Source organism: Ammospiza caudacuta, chromosome 7 (assembly GCF_027887145.1).
Source record: "Ammospiza caudacuta isolate bAmmCau1 chromosome 7, bAmmCau1.pri, whole genome shotgun sequence".
In the NCBI taxonomy this organism is placed as follows: domain Eukaryota; kingdom Metazoa; phylum Chordata; class Aves; order Passeriformes; family Passerellidae; genus Ammospiza; species Ammospiza caudacuta.
The window spans coordinates 47,416,985-47,434,770 of record NC_080599.1 but is presented as its reverse complement, the minus strand read 5'-3'; the positions used below and the strand labels follow the sequence as shown (position 1 = coordinate 47,434,770).

The 17,786-nt window shown below is 41.5% G+C and overlaps 1 protein-coding gene across 1 annotated transcript; it reads left to right on the top strand.

Annotated features, from left to right (window-relative positions):
• The first annotated feature begins 1,046 nt into the window (after positions 1 to 1,046).
• DNAI4 (dynein axonemal intermediate chain 4) lies at positions 1,047 to 17,117 on the top strand. The gene is made up of 17 exons (XM_058808096.1): positions 1,047 to 1,069; positions 3,312 to 3,429; positions 5,056 to 5,123; positions 6,686 to 6,755; positions 6,909 to 7,051; positions 8,829 to 8,968; positions 9,643 to 9,798; positions 10,362 to 10,526; positions 11,219 to 11,286; positions 11,347 to 11,421; positions 12,380 to 12,466; positions 13,208 to 13,359; positions 13,934 to 14,091; positions 14,235 to 14,356; positions 15,418 to 15,516; positions 15,910 to 16,136; positions 16,751 to 17,117. The coding sequence occupies exons 1-17, from the start codon at positions 1,047 to 1,049 to the stop codon at positions 17,007 to 17,009; spliced, it is 2,130 nt and encodes a 709-aa protein (XP_058664079.1). The 3' UTR covers positions 17,010 to 17,117.
• Positions 17,118 to 17,786: the final 669 nt, after the last annotated feature.

The window sequence follows — 17,786 nt, the reverse complement described above, 5'->3', positions numbered from 1 at the left end:
CTGTCACTCAAACCGCAAGGCCACGCCCCCAGCCGGCCAAGGCGCGGCCGCCGCCGCCCCCTCATGCCCATATATGTCATCCGGCACAAGCCACGCCCCTCGCGTGTCACCAAAGAACAAGCCCCGCCCCCCACCTGGCAATCACGCTGAGGCCACGTCCCCTCTGAGCTCATTCAATGCCCGGGCCCCGCCCCGGCCGGTGCTCGGTGCTGCAGCTCCCGCTCACCGCGGCCCCTCACGGCCCCCGAGTGCCCCCGGCCCCGCCCGCCGCCGCCTCGGCATCATCGCCCCGCTCCCCCTCCCCTCCCCAGTCCGGCCGCGGCCGCCGTACTCACGCGGGGAGCCGCAGAGGCGCGGGGGGAGTCTCATCGGCCGTGAGGCGAACGGGGGGTCCTCGGGGAACGGGGGCTCTTGCTGGGCGTGAAGCTCTTGGGAGACACAATAACAGCTCCAGGTTACGCACAACACCCGTAACACCACCCCGAATAAACACAACAAAGATGCGGACCCGGCGGTCGTTCACCGTGTCCTCCGTGCAGCCCCGGTGCCTCACCTGCCCGGCTCAGCGCTGTCCCCGGGCCGGCGCGGGGCAGCGCCCGGCGCGCCCGTCGGGCATCGCGGCCGTGTCACAGCGAGGACACCGCGGCCTCGGCCGTGCCCCTGCAGAGCCGCGGCTCACGCGCGCCCGGCGCCTCCGCCCAGGAGCCGCATCCCCGACCCTCACACGGTCCCCGCGGGCGGTGCCGAAAGAGCCGGCGGGCGCGACTTTGCTGACTCAGGGGCGAATCCCCCGCGAGCGAGGCGCCGCAGCCCCGCGGGAAGGCCGAGCGGCGGGCGGGGCGGTGTCGCGGCGGGCGCGGGCAGCGCCGGTTCGGTGACACGGGGCGGGGGCGGGACCCGAACCGGGGCCGGGGACGGCCCGGGGCTGCGGCCGCGAGCACAGCGCGGCCCGCGCGCCGCACGCCGACCAATCGGCGCCGCCCTTGCTGGCGGCCAATCGGCGTGCCGCGTCTTGGGCGGCGTTGTCACGGTAACGGCGCGACGCCATGCAGGGGCCGCGGCCTCCGCGGTGAGTGGGAGCGGTCCGGCCTAAAACTGCAACGTTATGGGAATTAAAAAGCTTTAAAACCCTGAAAATGCCTCTGAATAGATGATAAATTATAGTACAGAACCAATTATAACAGATCATTAATTATAATTAATGATGGGAAAAGTTCCTTTGGTATAAATGGATTACATCCCTTAAAATACTTAGTAATACATAACTTATAATAAATAATTATATTCTGTAATATTAAATTATATTTAATAAATTACATAAGTGTCCAGAATTCTTAATTATAAATGGTTTACATCCCTTAAAACAAAGGGTAGCATTTAATGAATTGTAATATGTAATAAATTATATTCTATAATAAGTCATAATTAATCAATGGTAAAAAGCCTTTATTATAAATGGTTTACATATTTGAATTAATGGGTAATAGATAGTGAATTGTAGTATATAATAAATTGTATGCTATAATAAATTATATTCTATAATAAATTGCACTCTATAATAAATTACATTCTCAATAAATTATGAGGCATAAGAAGTTATAACAAATAAATAGTCAAAAGCCCTATTTATAAATGGTCAAAATCCTTTACAATAATTGTCAATATGTAATTAATTATTGTACACAATAAATTATATCAAATGGCTGAACTCCTTATAAGTGCTTAAGATCCCTTGAAATAATTATTAATATATCATAAATCATAATCCATAAGTAGCTGCAGTCCCACAATCTTGTATTATAAATTATTTACATCCCTTAAAATGATTGGTAATACATAAAAAATTGTAATACATAACAAATTACCTTCAATAATATGTCATAATACATAATAGTTTATGGTAAATAAATTGCTACAAATATTTTACTTATTACATTATTGTATTGATTATGAAGTGATTTACCTCCCTTAAAATAATTGGCAATATATAACTAATTATAAGAATCCTTTATTCTAAATTGTTAAAATCCTTTAAAATAATTTATATTTTATAATAAATTATAGTACATTAGAAATTGGAAGAAACCTTTCTTATAAATAGCAATAGATGGTTAAAATTCTTTAAAATAATTGGTAATATATAAGTTATACTCTATAAGAAATGGTAACAATCTTTTCCTATAAGTGGTTGCAATCCATTAACATAATTGATAATATATAATCAATGTAAGAATCCTTTATTATAAATTGTTAAAATCCTTTAAAATAATTGGTAATAAATAATAAGTTATATAAGAAAAGATGAAAATCCTCTCTTATAAATTGTTTACATCCTTTAAAATATTAGGTAATATATATTCTATTATAATAGATAATAAATTGTGAAAATCCTTTATTATAAATTATTTACATGGTTAAAATATTAGGTAATATATAATCAATTATAATATTTAAGAAATGGTAAAAAATCCTTTCCTATAAAAAGTTTGCATCCTTTATAATATTAGATAATATATAATCTATTATAATATTTAGGAAATGGTAAAAATCCTTTCTTATAAATGGTTTACATGCTTTATAATATTAGATAATATATAATCTATTATAAGAATCCTTTCTTATAAATAGTTAAAAATTGTTAAAATCCTTTTAAATGATTGGGAATTATAAGCAATTATTAAAAATAAGTTGTAATATAAGAAATTTTAAAAATCCTTTCTTATAAATGGCTTACATCCTTTAAAATATTAGGTAATATATAATGTATCATAATGTTAAAGAAATGGTAAAAATCCTTTCTTATAAATTATTTACGTCCTTTAAAATCTTAGATAATATATAATCTAATGTTAAAGAAATGGTAAAAATCCTTTCTTATAAATGGTTTGCATCCTTAAAAATATAGGTGATATAAATATAGAATAAAGATATAAATATAAAATATTAGGTAATATATAATATATTATATATATATTTATTATATGTATATTGTATATATTATATAAATATATTTTATATATTGTATAAATAATATATATTATTTATATAATATATAAAATATTAGGTAATATATAATCTATAATATATAATATATAATTAGGTAATATATATATAATCATATATATAATATATGATAATATTTAAGAAATCGTAAAAATCCTTCATTATATATGGTTTAAGTCCTTTATAATTTTAGGTAATATATAATAAATTTCTAATAAAAATCCTTTATTATAGACGGTTTAAGTCCTTTCTGATAGCAGGTAACAGATGGATGTTTACAAATGAATGTTCCCGTGTGTTGTTTGCAGGGCACGGCCGGGCGCCAGCCGAGCCCCGAGCCCCCGCGGAGCCTCCACGGCCTCCTCGGCTTCCCTGGGCAAAGCCCCCCAGGGCGGGGTCCTTGGGGGCAGCCAGGGAGCCCCGCAGGTGAGGGGGGAGAGCCAAAATCCACCCGGGCCATGGCCTGCAATGGTTGGGTGGGAAAGGTGGGAAGAGCCCCAAATCCACGTGCAGGAACGATCTCAGAAACCCTGGAATGGTTGGGTTGGGAAAGGTGGGAAAAACCCCAAATCCACGTGCAGGAACGATCTCAGAAACCCTGGAATGGTTGGGTTGGGAAAGGTGGGAAGAGCCCCAAATCCACGTGCAGGAACGACCTCAGAAACCCTGGAATGGTTGGGTTAGGAAAGGTGGGGAGAACCAAAAAGCCCTGGAATGGTTGGGTTGGACACCCTTGGGAAGAGCCCCAAATCCACCTGTGGGAAGAACCCAAGAGCCCTGGAATGGTTGGACTGAGAAAGGTGGGAAGGGCCCCAAATCCACATGCAGGAAAGATCTCAGAAACCCTGGAATGGTTGGGTTGGGAAAGGTGGGAAAAACCCCAAATCCACATGCAGGAACGACCTCAGAAACCCTAGAATGGTTGGGTTGGGAAAGGTGGGAAGAGCCCCAAATCCACCTGTGGGAAGAACCCAAGAGCCCTGGAATGGTTGGGTTGGGAAAGGTGGGAAGAACTGGAATGGTTGGGTTGGACACCCTTGGGAAAGGTGGGAAGAGCCTCAAATCTACCTGCAGGAAGGATCATGGAAATCCTGGAATGTTTGGGTTGGGAAAGATGGGAAAAGCAGGAAAAGCCCAAAAAGCGTCTGTAGGAAGAACCAAAAAGCCCTGGAATGGTTGGGTTCGGAAAGTTGGGAAGAACCCAAACCCACCTGAGGGAAGGCCAGGAATGGTTGGGTTGGGTGCTTTTGGGAAAGGTGGGAAAAGTCCAAAATCCACCTGTCTGAGAAGAACCAGAGAGTCCTGGAATGGTTGGGTTGGGAAAAGTAGGAAGAGCCCAAAATCCATTTGTGGGAAGCCTGGAATGGTTGGGTTGGACCCCCTTGGGAAAAGCCCAAAATGCACCTGAGGGAAGAATCATGGAGCCCTGGAACGGCTGGGTTGGGAAAGGTGGGAAGAGCCCCAAATGCACGTGCAGGAAGGATCTCAGAAACCCTGGAATAGTTAGGTTGGGCACCTTGGGAAAAGTGGGAAAAGTCCAAAAAGCACCTGCAGGAAGAACCAAAAATCCCTGGAATGCTTGGGTTGGGAAAGGTGGGAAGAACCCCAAATCCACCTGTGGGAAGAACTGGAATAGTTGGGGTGGGTGCTCCTGGGAAAGGTGGGAAAAGCCCAAAATCCACCTGTGGGAAAAACCAAAGAGCCCTGAAATTCTTGGGATGGAAAAAGTGGGAAGAGCCCCAAATCCACGTGCAGGAAGGATCTCAGAAACCCTGGAATTATTGGGTTGGGCACCCTTGGGAAAGGTGGGAAAAGCCCCAAATTGATGTGCAGGAAGGATCTCAGAAACCCTGGAATTATTGGGTTGGGAAAGGTGGGAAGGCCTGGAAGGGTTGGGTTGCCCCTCCAAGCCCAGTGACAGGAGTGGCTTTTCCCAAAGAATCCCCAAAACTGGGGCTGGTCCTGCAGGAAAGCAGGAATTCAAACCCCTTCCAGGTGCCCTCCCTATAACACAGGGAAATGATCCTGAAAATTATTCCAATTTTTCTCCAGGTTTTTGATGAGGAAGGGAAGAATGTGACACCCCAACCCCTCTTCCAGCCAGACCCAAATGCTGCCAGGCAAGAAAAGTTTTATTTAAAAAAAAATAAAGCATTTAAAGTATTTTTTAAAAAAATAAAGTATGTATTTTAAAGTATTTTATCTGTAAGTGCAGACAAGCTTTTATGCAAAATTATAAAATATAGAAATTAAAATATCGAATTAGGATATTAAAAATACCAGTTCAACTATCAAAATATGTTTAGCATAATAAAAATTCTCTGCTTTAATAATATTTAAGCAAGTTAGCTCTGTGTGGTTATGTGCATCCATCTCCAAAAATGCTCTTGAACAAAAAATTTGGAGTTAAAACTCCTAAATTATGTTTCCCTACACTTTCATTTACAAACCTCCAGCACAGAGGGGAAAAACAAACTCCGTGGAATTTGGGCTGACAAACTCAATTAAGTCAAGCAAAGAAGGGAAATAATTATTGGTGTTTTAAATGAAAAATCCTGAGCCACAGCATTATCAAAATGAAGGAATAATTGTAATTGATTACAATTTATAATTACAATAGTAAACAGTGATTTCTGAGATGAAGATTGCTTTTTTGCCATGTTTCCCAGGCTGGCTGGTCCAAAGGACAACCCCAGGGCTTGGGATAGCAACCAGGATCAAATATCTATTAAAAATAACTTTAAAAATATAATTAAAATACTAATAATTAAATATAGATACTAATAATATTTAAATATAAATACTAATAATTAAAATACTAATAATTAAATATAGATACTAATAATATTTAAATATAAATACTAACAATTAAACCACTAATAATTAAATATAGATACTAATAATATTTAAATATAAATACTAACAATTAAAACACTAATAATTAAATATAGATACTAATAATATTTAAACATAAACACTAATAATTAAAATACTAATAAATATAGATATTAATAATATTTAAATATAAATACTAATAATTAAACCACTAATAATTAAATATAGATACTAATAATATTTAAATATAAATACTAACAATTAAAACACTAATAATTAAATATAGATACTAATAATATTTAAACATAAACACTAATAATTAAAATACTAATAAATATAGATATTAATAATATTTAAATATAAATACTAATAATTAAACCACTAATAATTAAATATAGATACTAATAATATTTAAATATAAATACTAACAATTAAAACACTAATAATTAAATATAAATACTGATAATATTTATATATAAATACTAATAATTAAAACACTAATAATTAAATATAAATACTGATAATATTTAAATATAAATACTAATAATTAAAACACTAATAATTAAATATAGATGCTGATAATATTTAAATATAAATACTAACAATTAAAATACTAATAATTAAATATAAATACTAATAATATTTATATATAAATACTAATAACTGCATATAGATACTAATAGTATTTATATATAAATACTAATAATTAAAATACTAATAATTAAAAATACTTATACTTACTTAAAAGTACCTCCAGAAAAGAAACACTTTTTAGTTTTTGAGACAATTCCTGCTTGTTTTTCCTCCCTGAAGGACACATGGCAGCAGCCTGTGGACGTCACCCCAGGACACGTCACCGACCAAGCCCGGCTTGGATGAGGCAGAGCCTGAGGAAGACGCAGATTTCAGCCTGTCTGGTAAAGAGCACACCCAGCAATTGGACATTTCCCGTGTGAAATTGTGTATTCTGGGATTTGCTGGATTCCCAGCATTACTTTCCCGTTGGTTTGGAGCAGCCAAGGTGCTGTTTGTGCTCTGGTGCCCCAGCAGAACAGCAGCAGGAGGAGGAGGAGGAGGAGGAGGAGGCAGCCCTGACAGAGGCAGAGCTGGAGCAGGTGGTGGAGGTGCTGCTGACAGAGACAGACACGCGCTGGATGCTGCACCTGCCCACGGCCCTCGTGTCCACCGAGGCAGAGGAGGCTCCCAGGGTGCTGTGAGTCACCAATGGCATTGCAAAGATTAAAACAGATTTCATATGTGTAGGGCTAAAATAAGTTTGCTATAAATATATTGGTTTTATATACATTGCTATTTATATTATATTATATTATATATACACAATATTTACATATAAATGTAAATACTAAAATGTATTTTATACATGTACGGTTAGAAGAACTTTGCTATAAATATATAATTTTTATTTTTATATATAAAATATGTATATATATTAAATTTGTATATATATTGCTAATATTAAAAGAGATTTCATACATGTAGTGTTAAAAGAACTGTGCTATAAACGTATCATTTTTATTTATATATATGTTGCTATATATATTATATATGTATTATTTTTATATATTGCTAATATTAAAATAGATTTTATACATGTAGGGTTAAAATAACTTTGCTTAAATATATAATTTCATTTATATTTTACTGCTATATATTATATATTTTATGTATTGCTATATATAATAATGTGTATTTTTAGATATTATATCTATATATCTTATAGAATATATATTTTAATATATATTGTGGTTTTATATATTGCTATATATTTATATATATTGTTATAAAGATACAGTAATTTTAGATTTTATTTTATTTTTATCTTTTTTTTTATTCTATGTTAATTAAGCTTAGACATAGTAGTGAAATAGCTGATATAAGCATACTTGTGTTAAAGTACCAACTTAGATGAAATAACATCCAATAAACATATTAAAGAAGAGACCTACTACAAATATACCAACTATCAGCACTCATTGTCTAAAGACAGTGTGGGCCAGCACCTAAACAAAATAAAAGAATAAATAAATAAATAACATATTTTAAATAAATAAATAAATAAATAAAAATTGTAATTGAAAAACCTAAACCCACAACCAAAAAATACAGATGCTATATAAAAGACCTGAAGAGGAGCCATGCTAAACAATTCTTAGAATATGCAAACTAGTTTAAGAAAAAGTTTACTTAACTTGATTATTTATGAATATACAACAAGCTAACGTAATAGAAAAATATTTAAAAGGCATCTCCAAAAATTAGTGTGCTCTTGGCTGAGTGCCAAGATGCACCCAGCCCTCATCTTCACTCTGTGTTCTTTATCTCCTGTTATCCTTTATGAAACTTTTAAAATTTTCACAAGAAAATAAACGTGTTTTTCACAGCTGGCCCCCATTTCTTACAGCTCCCTGTTGTGGGTGAAATTCTTCCCCCCTTCCATTGAGAATCCATGGCAGCTTAGGAGAATCCAGGGTGGAGGAGGGTGATAATTTGATTTCCATGAAAGCAGTAAGACATTCCAAGCTGCTGCGTTGATTCTTGTGGGTACTTCTAATTATTCATTAATTAGGACGAGTTGAAGGTAGCAGGCAGCTCCCCTTGGTGCTCCCTGAGCCACCAGGGCTGTGTGGGAGTGCTGGAACAGAAAAGGAGAACTTTCCTTTTTGTCTCCTGCCTTTCACTCCCAGGTAGAGAGAGCTCTGAATTCCCCAAAGCTCAGGGGCAGCTGGCAAAGGGAATTTTGCTTTTTCTGGGCTCTGTTCTGCACAGGCCATTCCTGTTTTAGGGCAGCATCACAAAGATCAGAACGAGCTGCTGAATAATCCAAGGCTGAGATTTCACCCAGCAATGCAGAGAGCAGTGCATGGGGGACATGGCAAAGCCTCTCCTGATCAGCTCCTTGTTCCAGACCCTGAGAATTCCAGGCAGGATTTCCCAGGGACTCACCAGGCACCGTTTCCTTTATTCCCCAGGGAGAGGAATAAGATTTACACAGAGCTTTGTGAGGCTAAAATTGACAGTGAGTACTTTGAAGAAAAAATCGTGCAAACCTTCTCTGGAGCTGCCAAAACCAAGGAGGTGCAATGTGAGACCATCACCGTGGCAGAGAAAGGTAAACCTGGCACTGACAAAAGGGAATTTTTACTTCCATCTCTGAGCAGATGTTCCCTCAATTTCCACTTCCAGAGCTTTGAGTGCAGGCAGGACACTGTGGGTTGTGGTGGCCTTTTCTGCCCCTCCTAAATCTTGAATTTAGTGCTGGAACACTGAATCCATTGCAATAAAATTGTTGTTAACGCTCCCAGAGAACGTTATTGTTGTGTGTGAGAGGCTAAAGAAATTACAGGGAATGCTGTTCTAAACACTTTTCCTGTGTCTTAGTGTATGTAAAACCTCAAAAGTAGATAATAATCTGTTTTGAAAAGCTATTTTCCACTTGTTTTGTGGCATCAGCAGGGCTCATTCCAGCCCTTGAGCACATCAAGGCAAAAACCCTGATGGAGCTGCAGCATCACACAACAGGAGGAGCTTTAAAATAATCTGCTTTAATGATTCTTATTAAGCACAGGCAACCTTTTCTGTAAATTTGTAAAGGATGGCAATTAAATGATGAAATTAAAATGTTAAATGAAAAGTATCAGTTCAAATACCAACAGCTTTGGAAGCAGAGGTGGTTCCAAAGCCCAGTCCAGCAGTTGGGGTGTAGGAAGCTCCCTGCAATAATGTAAAAAAAGAATATAATAATGCAAAAAAAAGAATATAATAATGCAAATAATTCATTCCCAGGGGTGGTGGTGACTCCCTGGGATCTGGACCATCCCCTGGATGCCTCAGGAGCAGAACCTGCAGAGACAGAAGGACCCAAAAGCCCAGCAGGGACAAGCAGCACGTCTCTCACAGCTGGAGAGCAGGGTCGGCCTGGGGCTGTCCCTTCTGCCACAGGTAACATTTCCCATTTCTGCTCTTCCTCATCCTCCTAAACCAGGCACATCCCTGGGATCTGTGGGGAAAACTTCCTGGAAAACATCCCTGGGACCTGCAAGTGAGTCTGCTGAAGAATCTTGGGCAGGGCTGCACTTCTCTGCACACTGCCATCAGAAATCATCTTAAATAAAGAGAAATACCCAGCGACAGAGATGGCTGGTACTCACTTTAAAAAGTAAAAGCAAAACACCATTTGTGAAAAATTCCAGGAGTAGCTGAAAAAGATAAGGAAATTATAATGAGAAAAAAATGATAAGATGATAAAATAATAAGAAAATTATAGGGAAAAAAAATCACAGTGAAAGTATTTTTGGAATTCTCTGCTTTTTTCAGGTGGAGGAAAATTCTTATCCCTTGATCTTTCTGTGTGAAGTTTTATCATGTTCAAAGCATTTCTATGCCATTTATCTGTTATCAGGCAGCATGGGCCTGTTGGGCTGCATCCATGGATCCTTGTGGGTCCATTCCAGCCTGGAATATGCCAGGATTCTGTAATTCAGCTTCTTCCATCCCCCTTGCAGACAGTGCTGCTCCTGCCAGGAGCCCCGAGGAGCAGGAATGCCACTCAGGAGCAATCCTGACCTCAGCAAAGCTGCAGCAGGATTTAGTTGTCATGGAGAGGATTCTCATGGAGAACATTTTCCAACCCAAGCTCGCAGTCTATCGGCAGATTCCCGTCCTCATAGGTTTGTTCCTTCTCAGTACCCTCTTTCCAGCCAGAAACTCCTCATTTTCCACAGAATTTCCTCACTTTTGCCTGGCTAGCTAAATGCACCTGCAGCAGACCTGGCTCACTCCAGCCCAATCCAGCTGTCTGCTCTGTCCCCAAGCAATTTTAGGCACAGTTTTAGAAGTTAGGATGTCTTAATTCCTTTCCTTTCCTTTCCTTTCCTTTCCTTTCCTTTCCTTTCCTTTCCTTTCCTTTCCTTTCCTTTCCTTTCCTTTCCTTTCCTTTCCTTTCCTTTCCTTTCCTTTCCTTTCCTTTCCTTTCCTTTCCTTTCCTTTCCTTTCCTTTCCTTTCCTTTCCTTCCCTTCCCTTCCCTTCCCTTCCCTTCCCTTCCCTTCCCTTCCCTTCCCCTTTCCCGGCAAATTTTTCTTCTGGTGTGAATAATTGGAGTGAGATAACAACCTATAATAATATAGATAATATATAATAATATAGGTTATTTAATATTTAATAATATAATATTTAATAATATAGGTTATATTACATAGGTTATATATAAATATAAAATAATATATAAATATAAAATAATATATATATAATAGTATGTAAAAATAAATATTAATAAAAATAAATATAAATTATGTATACAATTATACCTGTAATGAGGTAAGCGAAATATTTCCACTCAGACTCTGTATCTGTGCATTTTAGAACCCGTTGTCACCTCAGACACTGAGGCGGAAGAAGATGAAGAGGAGGAGGAGGATGAGGATGAGGATGAGGAGGAAGCAGCAGAGGCAGCTGAAGGCCCAGCAGAGGAGGCAGGCCCCAGGCTGGAGCTGCTGTGGTCCTACAGGTGTGATTTAACCAGGGGCCACAGCGTGAGCAGCATGTCTTGGAACAAAGCAAACCCTGTGAGTGCACAAACCCTCCTGAGCTGAGCTGGCCACAGACTGGGACAGGCAGCTGGGGCTGGCAATAAATCCTGATCCAATCTCTCGCTCTCACTTTAACCTATGGGCTTCCCTACACACCACAGCTTTAATCGGCCCAGAATTTCATTAATTGCTCCCTGAGCAGCAATGTTCATAGACTTGGGCTGTTCTAAAATTGAAATTTAACCCCTGCTGCTAAACTTTGTTTTCATTGATGGAGTTTGTTTGTGGTAGTTTAGACACCACATCTTTGTCTCTAACAGGAGCCTCGCAAAACAGCAGAATTCCTCAAAATTCAAGGATAAGATGCACAATAACAGCACAGAAGACAAAGCTTCCTAAATCTGGTCATGTAAATATCTGTTTGCCCACCAGAACTCATTTATTAAACAAAAATAATGAATGGAAGAGAGGCAAACAGCAGCTGAGGATGAGAAACAGAAACCCAGTGAGGGGGGAAAAAAGAGAGAAAACAAAGACCATTTCATGCTTTTAGTGCACCAAATCTCCAGATATTAAAAAGTTAGACACATTTAGAGACTTCAGTCTTAGAATACAGGGCAAACAATCAGCTCCTTTTAAAATGTGAGTTTCACAAACTACTTGTTGAGTGCAAGACAAGAAAAATTACTGGAGATGAAGGCTAAAGGCTGCTGGTTTTTACTTCTGCCTATGGAAAGGAATGAAGGGAATTCACTGGATTGTGGAAAGCTAAAACCCGGAATTTGAGGTGCTCTCTGAAGCTCCTTTTACAGCTGACCCTGAAAGGGAAAATTAGAAGTACTCTATTAAATAATGCACAGTAAAATATGATTATAGAGCAATGTATCTCCTCCATGGGAGAGAAGCTTTGTTATTCCAGACACAAAGGAGCTTTGGAAATGTCCTGCGGAGCTCCAGGTGGATCTGAGGCCCTGCTGTTGCTCTGTGCTTGCAGGATCTCCTGGCTGTTGGTTACAGGGAATTTGTTTCTCGGGGTAAGAAGAAAGGCCTGGCTTGCTGCTGGTCGCTGAAGAACCCCATGGTAACGAGCCCTTTTGTTTGCTTTCCCTGCAATCTGCTTTTCTCTGGACAATTTCTGCTCTGTTTCCCTTTTAGCTACAGTTATTTACTCTAACTTCTCACAACACTGTCAGCGGAAGAGGAAATTTCATAGATGTAACATTTACACCTCTGCAGATCCATCTGAGAAGGGATCATTTAAAACCAACCATTAAAAGAATGAATCATTTAAAACCAATCATTAAAACCAACCATTTAAAAAAAATAATTTTGAAATCTCACTTACAAGGTGTCCCAAAGTAAAAAAATTCTGATTGCCATAAATTACAACATTCCAGTTTGATTTCTACTACGAACTTCTCTTGGCCAAAATTCTATTAGACTAATTTAGACCAGGCAGAGTCAAATCCTTGATATATCATTACCACACCAAATACTCTCATGATTCCCTGCTGCCACCATAGATATTTTTATGTATTTGGTTTGGAGCAGCCTTGCCGTACCAAATACTGTCATGATTCTCTGCTGTCACCACAGATATTTTTATGTATTTGGTTGGGAGTAGCCTCATCTAACTTATTTTCCAGTGTCATATTTCTGCCCAATCTTTATCCTTTTCCTAATTTTATCAGTTGTAGCAATAAACACGTGGCGCCAGTCAGAATTTCTGGTCCCGTGGGCACCATCCCTGGCATTTCTGAGTCTCAGACGGGCGAGGGGGCTGCCAGCCCGGCTCAGGGGTTGCTGTGCTCTCTCCGGGCAGTGGCCAGAGCGCATTTTCCGCTGCGAGCACGGCGTCACCGCTGTGGATTTCTCCCGGGCCAGGCCCCAGCTGCTGGCGGTGGGGACAGCCAGTGGCCGCGTGGCCGTCTACGACGTGCGCGGCCGCCAGGACACCGCGCTGCTGGACAGCAGGTCAGGGATGTCCTCCTCATCCTCCTCCTCCTCTCCTGAGCCAGCAGGGCTGGGACAGGCCAACGGGGAGCCTCAGGGACTGCAGCTATGCACCCCGTCAATTATAGATTCATTAATAAATAATTCATATTCTGGGACAGTCCAGCCCCGGGTAATAAATCCTTGTGGCACACTAGGGGTAGCTTTTGGTGCTTTCTCTCTGATCCCTCTTGCCAAAACAAAAGTGAGGGGTGAGCAGGAATTAAGAATAAAATGAGAGAGGGGATGGGTGGGTGATAAAGGAAGCACCTGCCCTAAGGGCAGCTCCCCAGGTCTTTCCTACAAGGTGCAGACTGATTTCATGGCACAAGCACATAAACAGTGCCCTGAAACTAATTATCAAACATGTTTAATAAGGAAACATTCTTCTAGAGAAAACAACCCCAGTGTTCAGACCATTTTTTTAAAAAGAAAAGCTAAACATTTCTGTTATAAGACTTAACAGTCATTAGAAAGTGGAAGTTTAATTATTTTTCAAACATGCTGTCTTGTCTTTGCTCACCTGTGATTTACCACATGTATTTTTTTGTCCCAGTGCATGCCTAAATAAGCACAAAGGTCCTGTGTGGCAGCTGAAGTGGGTGGAGCAGGAAGGAGGTGCAACAGCAGGTGACAAAGAAGAGAGACTGATGTGCATCTCAGGAGATGGGAGGATGACCCAGTGGTTCATTCAGCAAAGGCTGGATTGCTCTGGTGAGCCCTGAAACTGCTCTCTCTGACCCCAGCTGGCATTCTTTACACCAGTAATCCCACAAAACATCTCAGAGCTGCTGGGCATCCCAGGGCGGCACAGGTTCCTCACTCCCGTCTGACAAAGCCTCCTGCTCTCTGCACAGATGTGATGCAAATCAAACGAACAGAAAGTGAGAAGAAAAAATTACCAGGCGAGAGAGAAAGGAAATGTGAAGGTCCCATATCACAGCAGGCAGCTGGAATGTGCTTTGACTTCCATCCAAAGGTAGGCTCAGGAAGCCCATCCTGGCTGGAGTGTTAGCCAGGAAAACTCTGCAGCAGAGGTGGGAGCTAGCCAGGGACTTGGCACTGCTATTTAAAGCATGTTAATTTTGAAATAAATTGCTTTCTAGCTACTAAGGTTTACCCCAAATGGGTGAAGTGGTAAAACAAGCCCTGTCTTCCTGATGCCCAGAGAGGCTGCCTGGAACACGGGGAGGAATACAGGCTGGGCAGTGTTAAAGGAACAAAGTGGGGATTTATTAAAAGGCCTTTGAATGATACACTTGGGCAGTGCAAGAGCCTGGCCAGGGCTACACCCAGGATGGACCATGGGTGTTTTCAGGAGTTTTCACCCTTTTATAAGTTTTGGTCCATTTCCATGTTGGGGTTCAGTGTCCAATTCCAGCTTCAGGTTCTGCAGTCCCATCCTCTGAGATTGCTCTCCCCCATTCCCTGTTGTTTGCAATTTTTGGGGCTGAAGCTGCAGTGGTGTCCTTCGTTTTGGGCTGGAAAAGGATTGTTCTGTGGGACTGAGCTGAGAGGAGAACTTGCTAACATTTATATACCATTCAGAGTTATACACCAATGCAGTACAGAATTGTGGGAAATGGATTTATAGGGTAAATTGTGGGAAATAGATTTATAGGGTAAATAAGCTCAAACTTCAGGCATCACTCCCAGGCACGTTACTCACATTTCCTTGGGCAGGCCTCAGGGCAGTTCCCCTCTGAGTGATGGCCAAGGCTGGGAGAATTTGTCCAACACCTCCCACATCCAGGACTCAGCTGAGCTTTTCTTCATCCAGCTGAGTCCTTCCTCCACAGAGCACTCAAAGAATTCATGTATTTTCCACATGGATTGCTGAAAATCCAAGATTTTGAGGAGTCAAACCCCAGCACGTTGTGCATTGGTGGAGAACACGCCCAGGAAATGTGCAACGCTGTGGTTCCACTTTCCCCACCACTCACAGAAGCTCCTCCTTGGCTCTGAACTCCTCCAGCCCTGGATGATTTCTGCAGGAGTGATAAATCCATCCAACCTAGGCCACTCTGCCCTTTCTTTCAGGATACTGATATTTTTCTTGCTGGAACAGAAGAGGGACACATCTACTGCTGCTCTTGCTCAGGCAAGGAGCAAATTCTGGGCACATACAGAGGCCATGAGGTGAGTGACACTGTAAACAAGGACAGCAGGAACTGCTCAACTCAAAAATGGAATCTTTGCTTATATTTAGTGAGCATCTGCAACAAAAGAAACCTAAACTTCTTCTCTTATATTAGGAATGAATTCCCATAGCATAAAGCATCACAGTCCTACAGCATTACTTTCTGTCAGGAATTTTCAATCTATCAGGAATTTTTCAAGTAATTTATTAAAACTGATACTATAAACTGTTTTAAAGCTTTAGCTCTGGCTTTATTCTAAGACAGCAATCAGACACCTGATTGTCCTGTAGAGTTAAATAGTCTTACCTGTGGGAGGAAGGCTGGGTAGCTCTAGAAGAGATTCTGTAGCTCTGCAGCAGCACCCAGTTCTGGTTTGTTTCTCTCCAAACAGGGCCCTGTGTACAAAGTTGCCTGGAATCCCACCAGCACTGACATGTTCCTCAGCTGCTCTGCAGACTGGAGCATCCTCTTGTGGCACCGGGATTCCCACACCCCCCTTTTAACCTTCACCTCTGTCACAGCTGTTGTTCACGACATCAGCTGGGCTCCACACTCAGCCCTCATCTTCGCAGCAGTGAACGAGAAGAGGGTGGAGATCTGGGACCTGAGTGTCAGCATGTGAGTAAGGACTCTTCTCAAGGAAAAGTCTGAAATTTAATTGTCACACATTGTTACCTCGTCAGTGTCTTTATCAGATCATTACAGCTCCATGTTTGTAAATACTCGTTGTGTAAAAGCAGATGGTGGTTACCAGAGATTTGGGGTGAGAAGAGAAGGAGCTGGATGCCTCCTGGAGCTGATGAAGTGTAAAACTGCCAAAACTGCCCTTTCTCTGCAGAAATTGTGGCAGAGTTAGGAGGACAAATAACAAACCTGAGCCTTTGGTAAAGATTGGATGGTCTGAAGTTGAGGTGACTCAGTTACCTGTGACCTTGTCCAGCTGCTCTGGGTTTTGTGTTACTGTCAGTGTGAAGCCCTGGTGGATCCAGAACCCTGCCACATCCTGCAAATTATTCATCTAACAAAAATATTAACCACCACTGTCCAGGTTAGGACAGATTTTAGGCAAGTAGGATATCTCAGTTAACAGCAGCTGGGATTTTTCAGCAGGCAGAGCCCAAACCAAGCCCCGCCTCACTTCCCAGTTTCTGAGGTAGCCTAGACCACAGCCAGTGAGATGTGCAGCCCTTCAGCTGATGCATGCATGGTGCCCATTGACTCTTGGCTTGCAGCTTCGACCCGGTGCTGTGCTGTGCTGCCAGCCCCGAGGGGAACCTGAGCTCGCTGCTGTTTGCCAGGAACGCCGAGTGCCTGCTCCTGGGGGACAGCCGTGGCCAGGTGGGGGTGTGGCTGCTGCCCAGCCTGGCTGTCCCCAGCTCCGAACAGGTATGGCCGTGCCCTCAGGGCCTGGGCTCCGTCCCCAGCCAGGCAACCCCGGGAAACACCCAGCCGGGCAATGCTGCAATAGGTGGGGTCACCATTCCGGGTTAAAGGTGGTGCTTCCTGCTCTTCTGCTGCCGCACCACTGGGAATTATTTTCCTTTAGAAACGAGATAATGTTTGCATGCTGCCAAATAGGAGAGTGCAAATGTAACCCAACCTGGCCTGCCAAAAGTGCTGTTTTTCCAGTTTTAACAGAATTCCACAGAAGAATCAGCTCTTTTTCCTCTTGTTTTCCAGGTTGGCTCCTTGTATGACATTGTTGCTCCTGCTGGAGCTGTTAAACAGTAGCTGATATCCCTTCCCCTTCAGGAAATGCTGTAGTGTGAACATAAACTGGTTATGTTTGTTAATCAATAAAGTTTCTCTTTGAAGCCACACTGCTTAGAAACTTCTTTCAAATGGCCTCGATTTCCTCCTGGAAGTCCCCTCAGTGCACCACCAGTGCTCATGCATGGGTGGCCTTCTCTGGAATCCTGATCATGGAAAGGTCTCTGCAGTCTTTTCTCCTTGGGTTTTTATCCTTTCCTGCTTTTCCCCCAAAGTCTTTCCTCCTTGGGTTGAAAGCAGGCAGTGTTTGGCTGCCTGGGCTGGCTTTTTTGAGAAGAAACAGAAAAAAATACCCGGCTGGATTTCCAGGCACTTGCTGGCCACAGGAAACAGGGAGCATCTCCAGAGGAGTGATTAAGCACAAGCTGTAGCCCTGCTCCGAGCACATGATGTATGGAAACCTGTATTTTATGGATGCAGAACATGCAGCCTCTCTCATTATCCTGACAATAAACACCCAGCACTCAAACACAGCACTGAATTAAGGATCATTTGTGC

What these genes read in the sequence shown, in the direction of transcription:
- DNAI4 (XM_058808096.1), top strand. Translation starts at nt 1,047, where the DNA reads ATGCAGGGGCCGCGGCCTCCGCG. An exon ending in CAGGGGCCGCGGCCTCCGCG is followed by an intron (nt 1,070 to 3,311) that starts GTGAGTGGGAGC and finishes TGTTGTTTGCAG; the next exon opens with GGCACGGCCGGGCGCCAGCC. An exon ending in CGCAGATTTCAGCCTGTCTG is followed by an intron (nt 6,756 to 6,908) that starts GTAAAGAGCACA and finishes CAGGAGGAGGAG; the next exon opens with GAGGAGGAGGAGGAGGCAGC.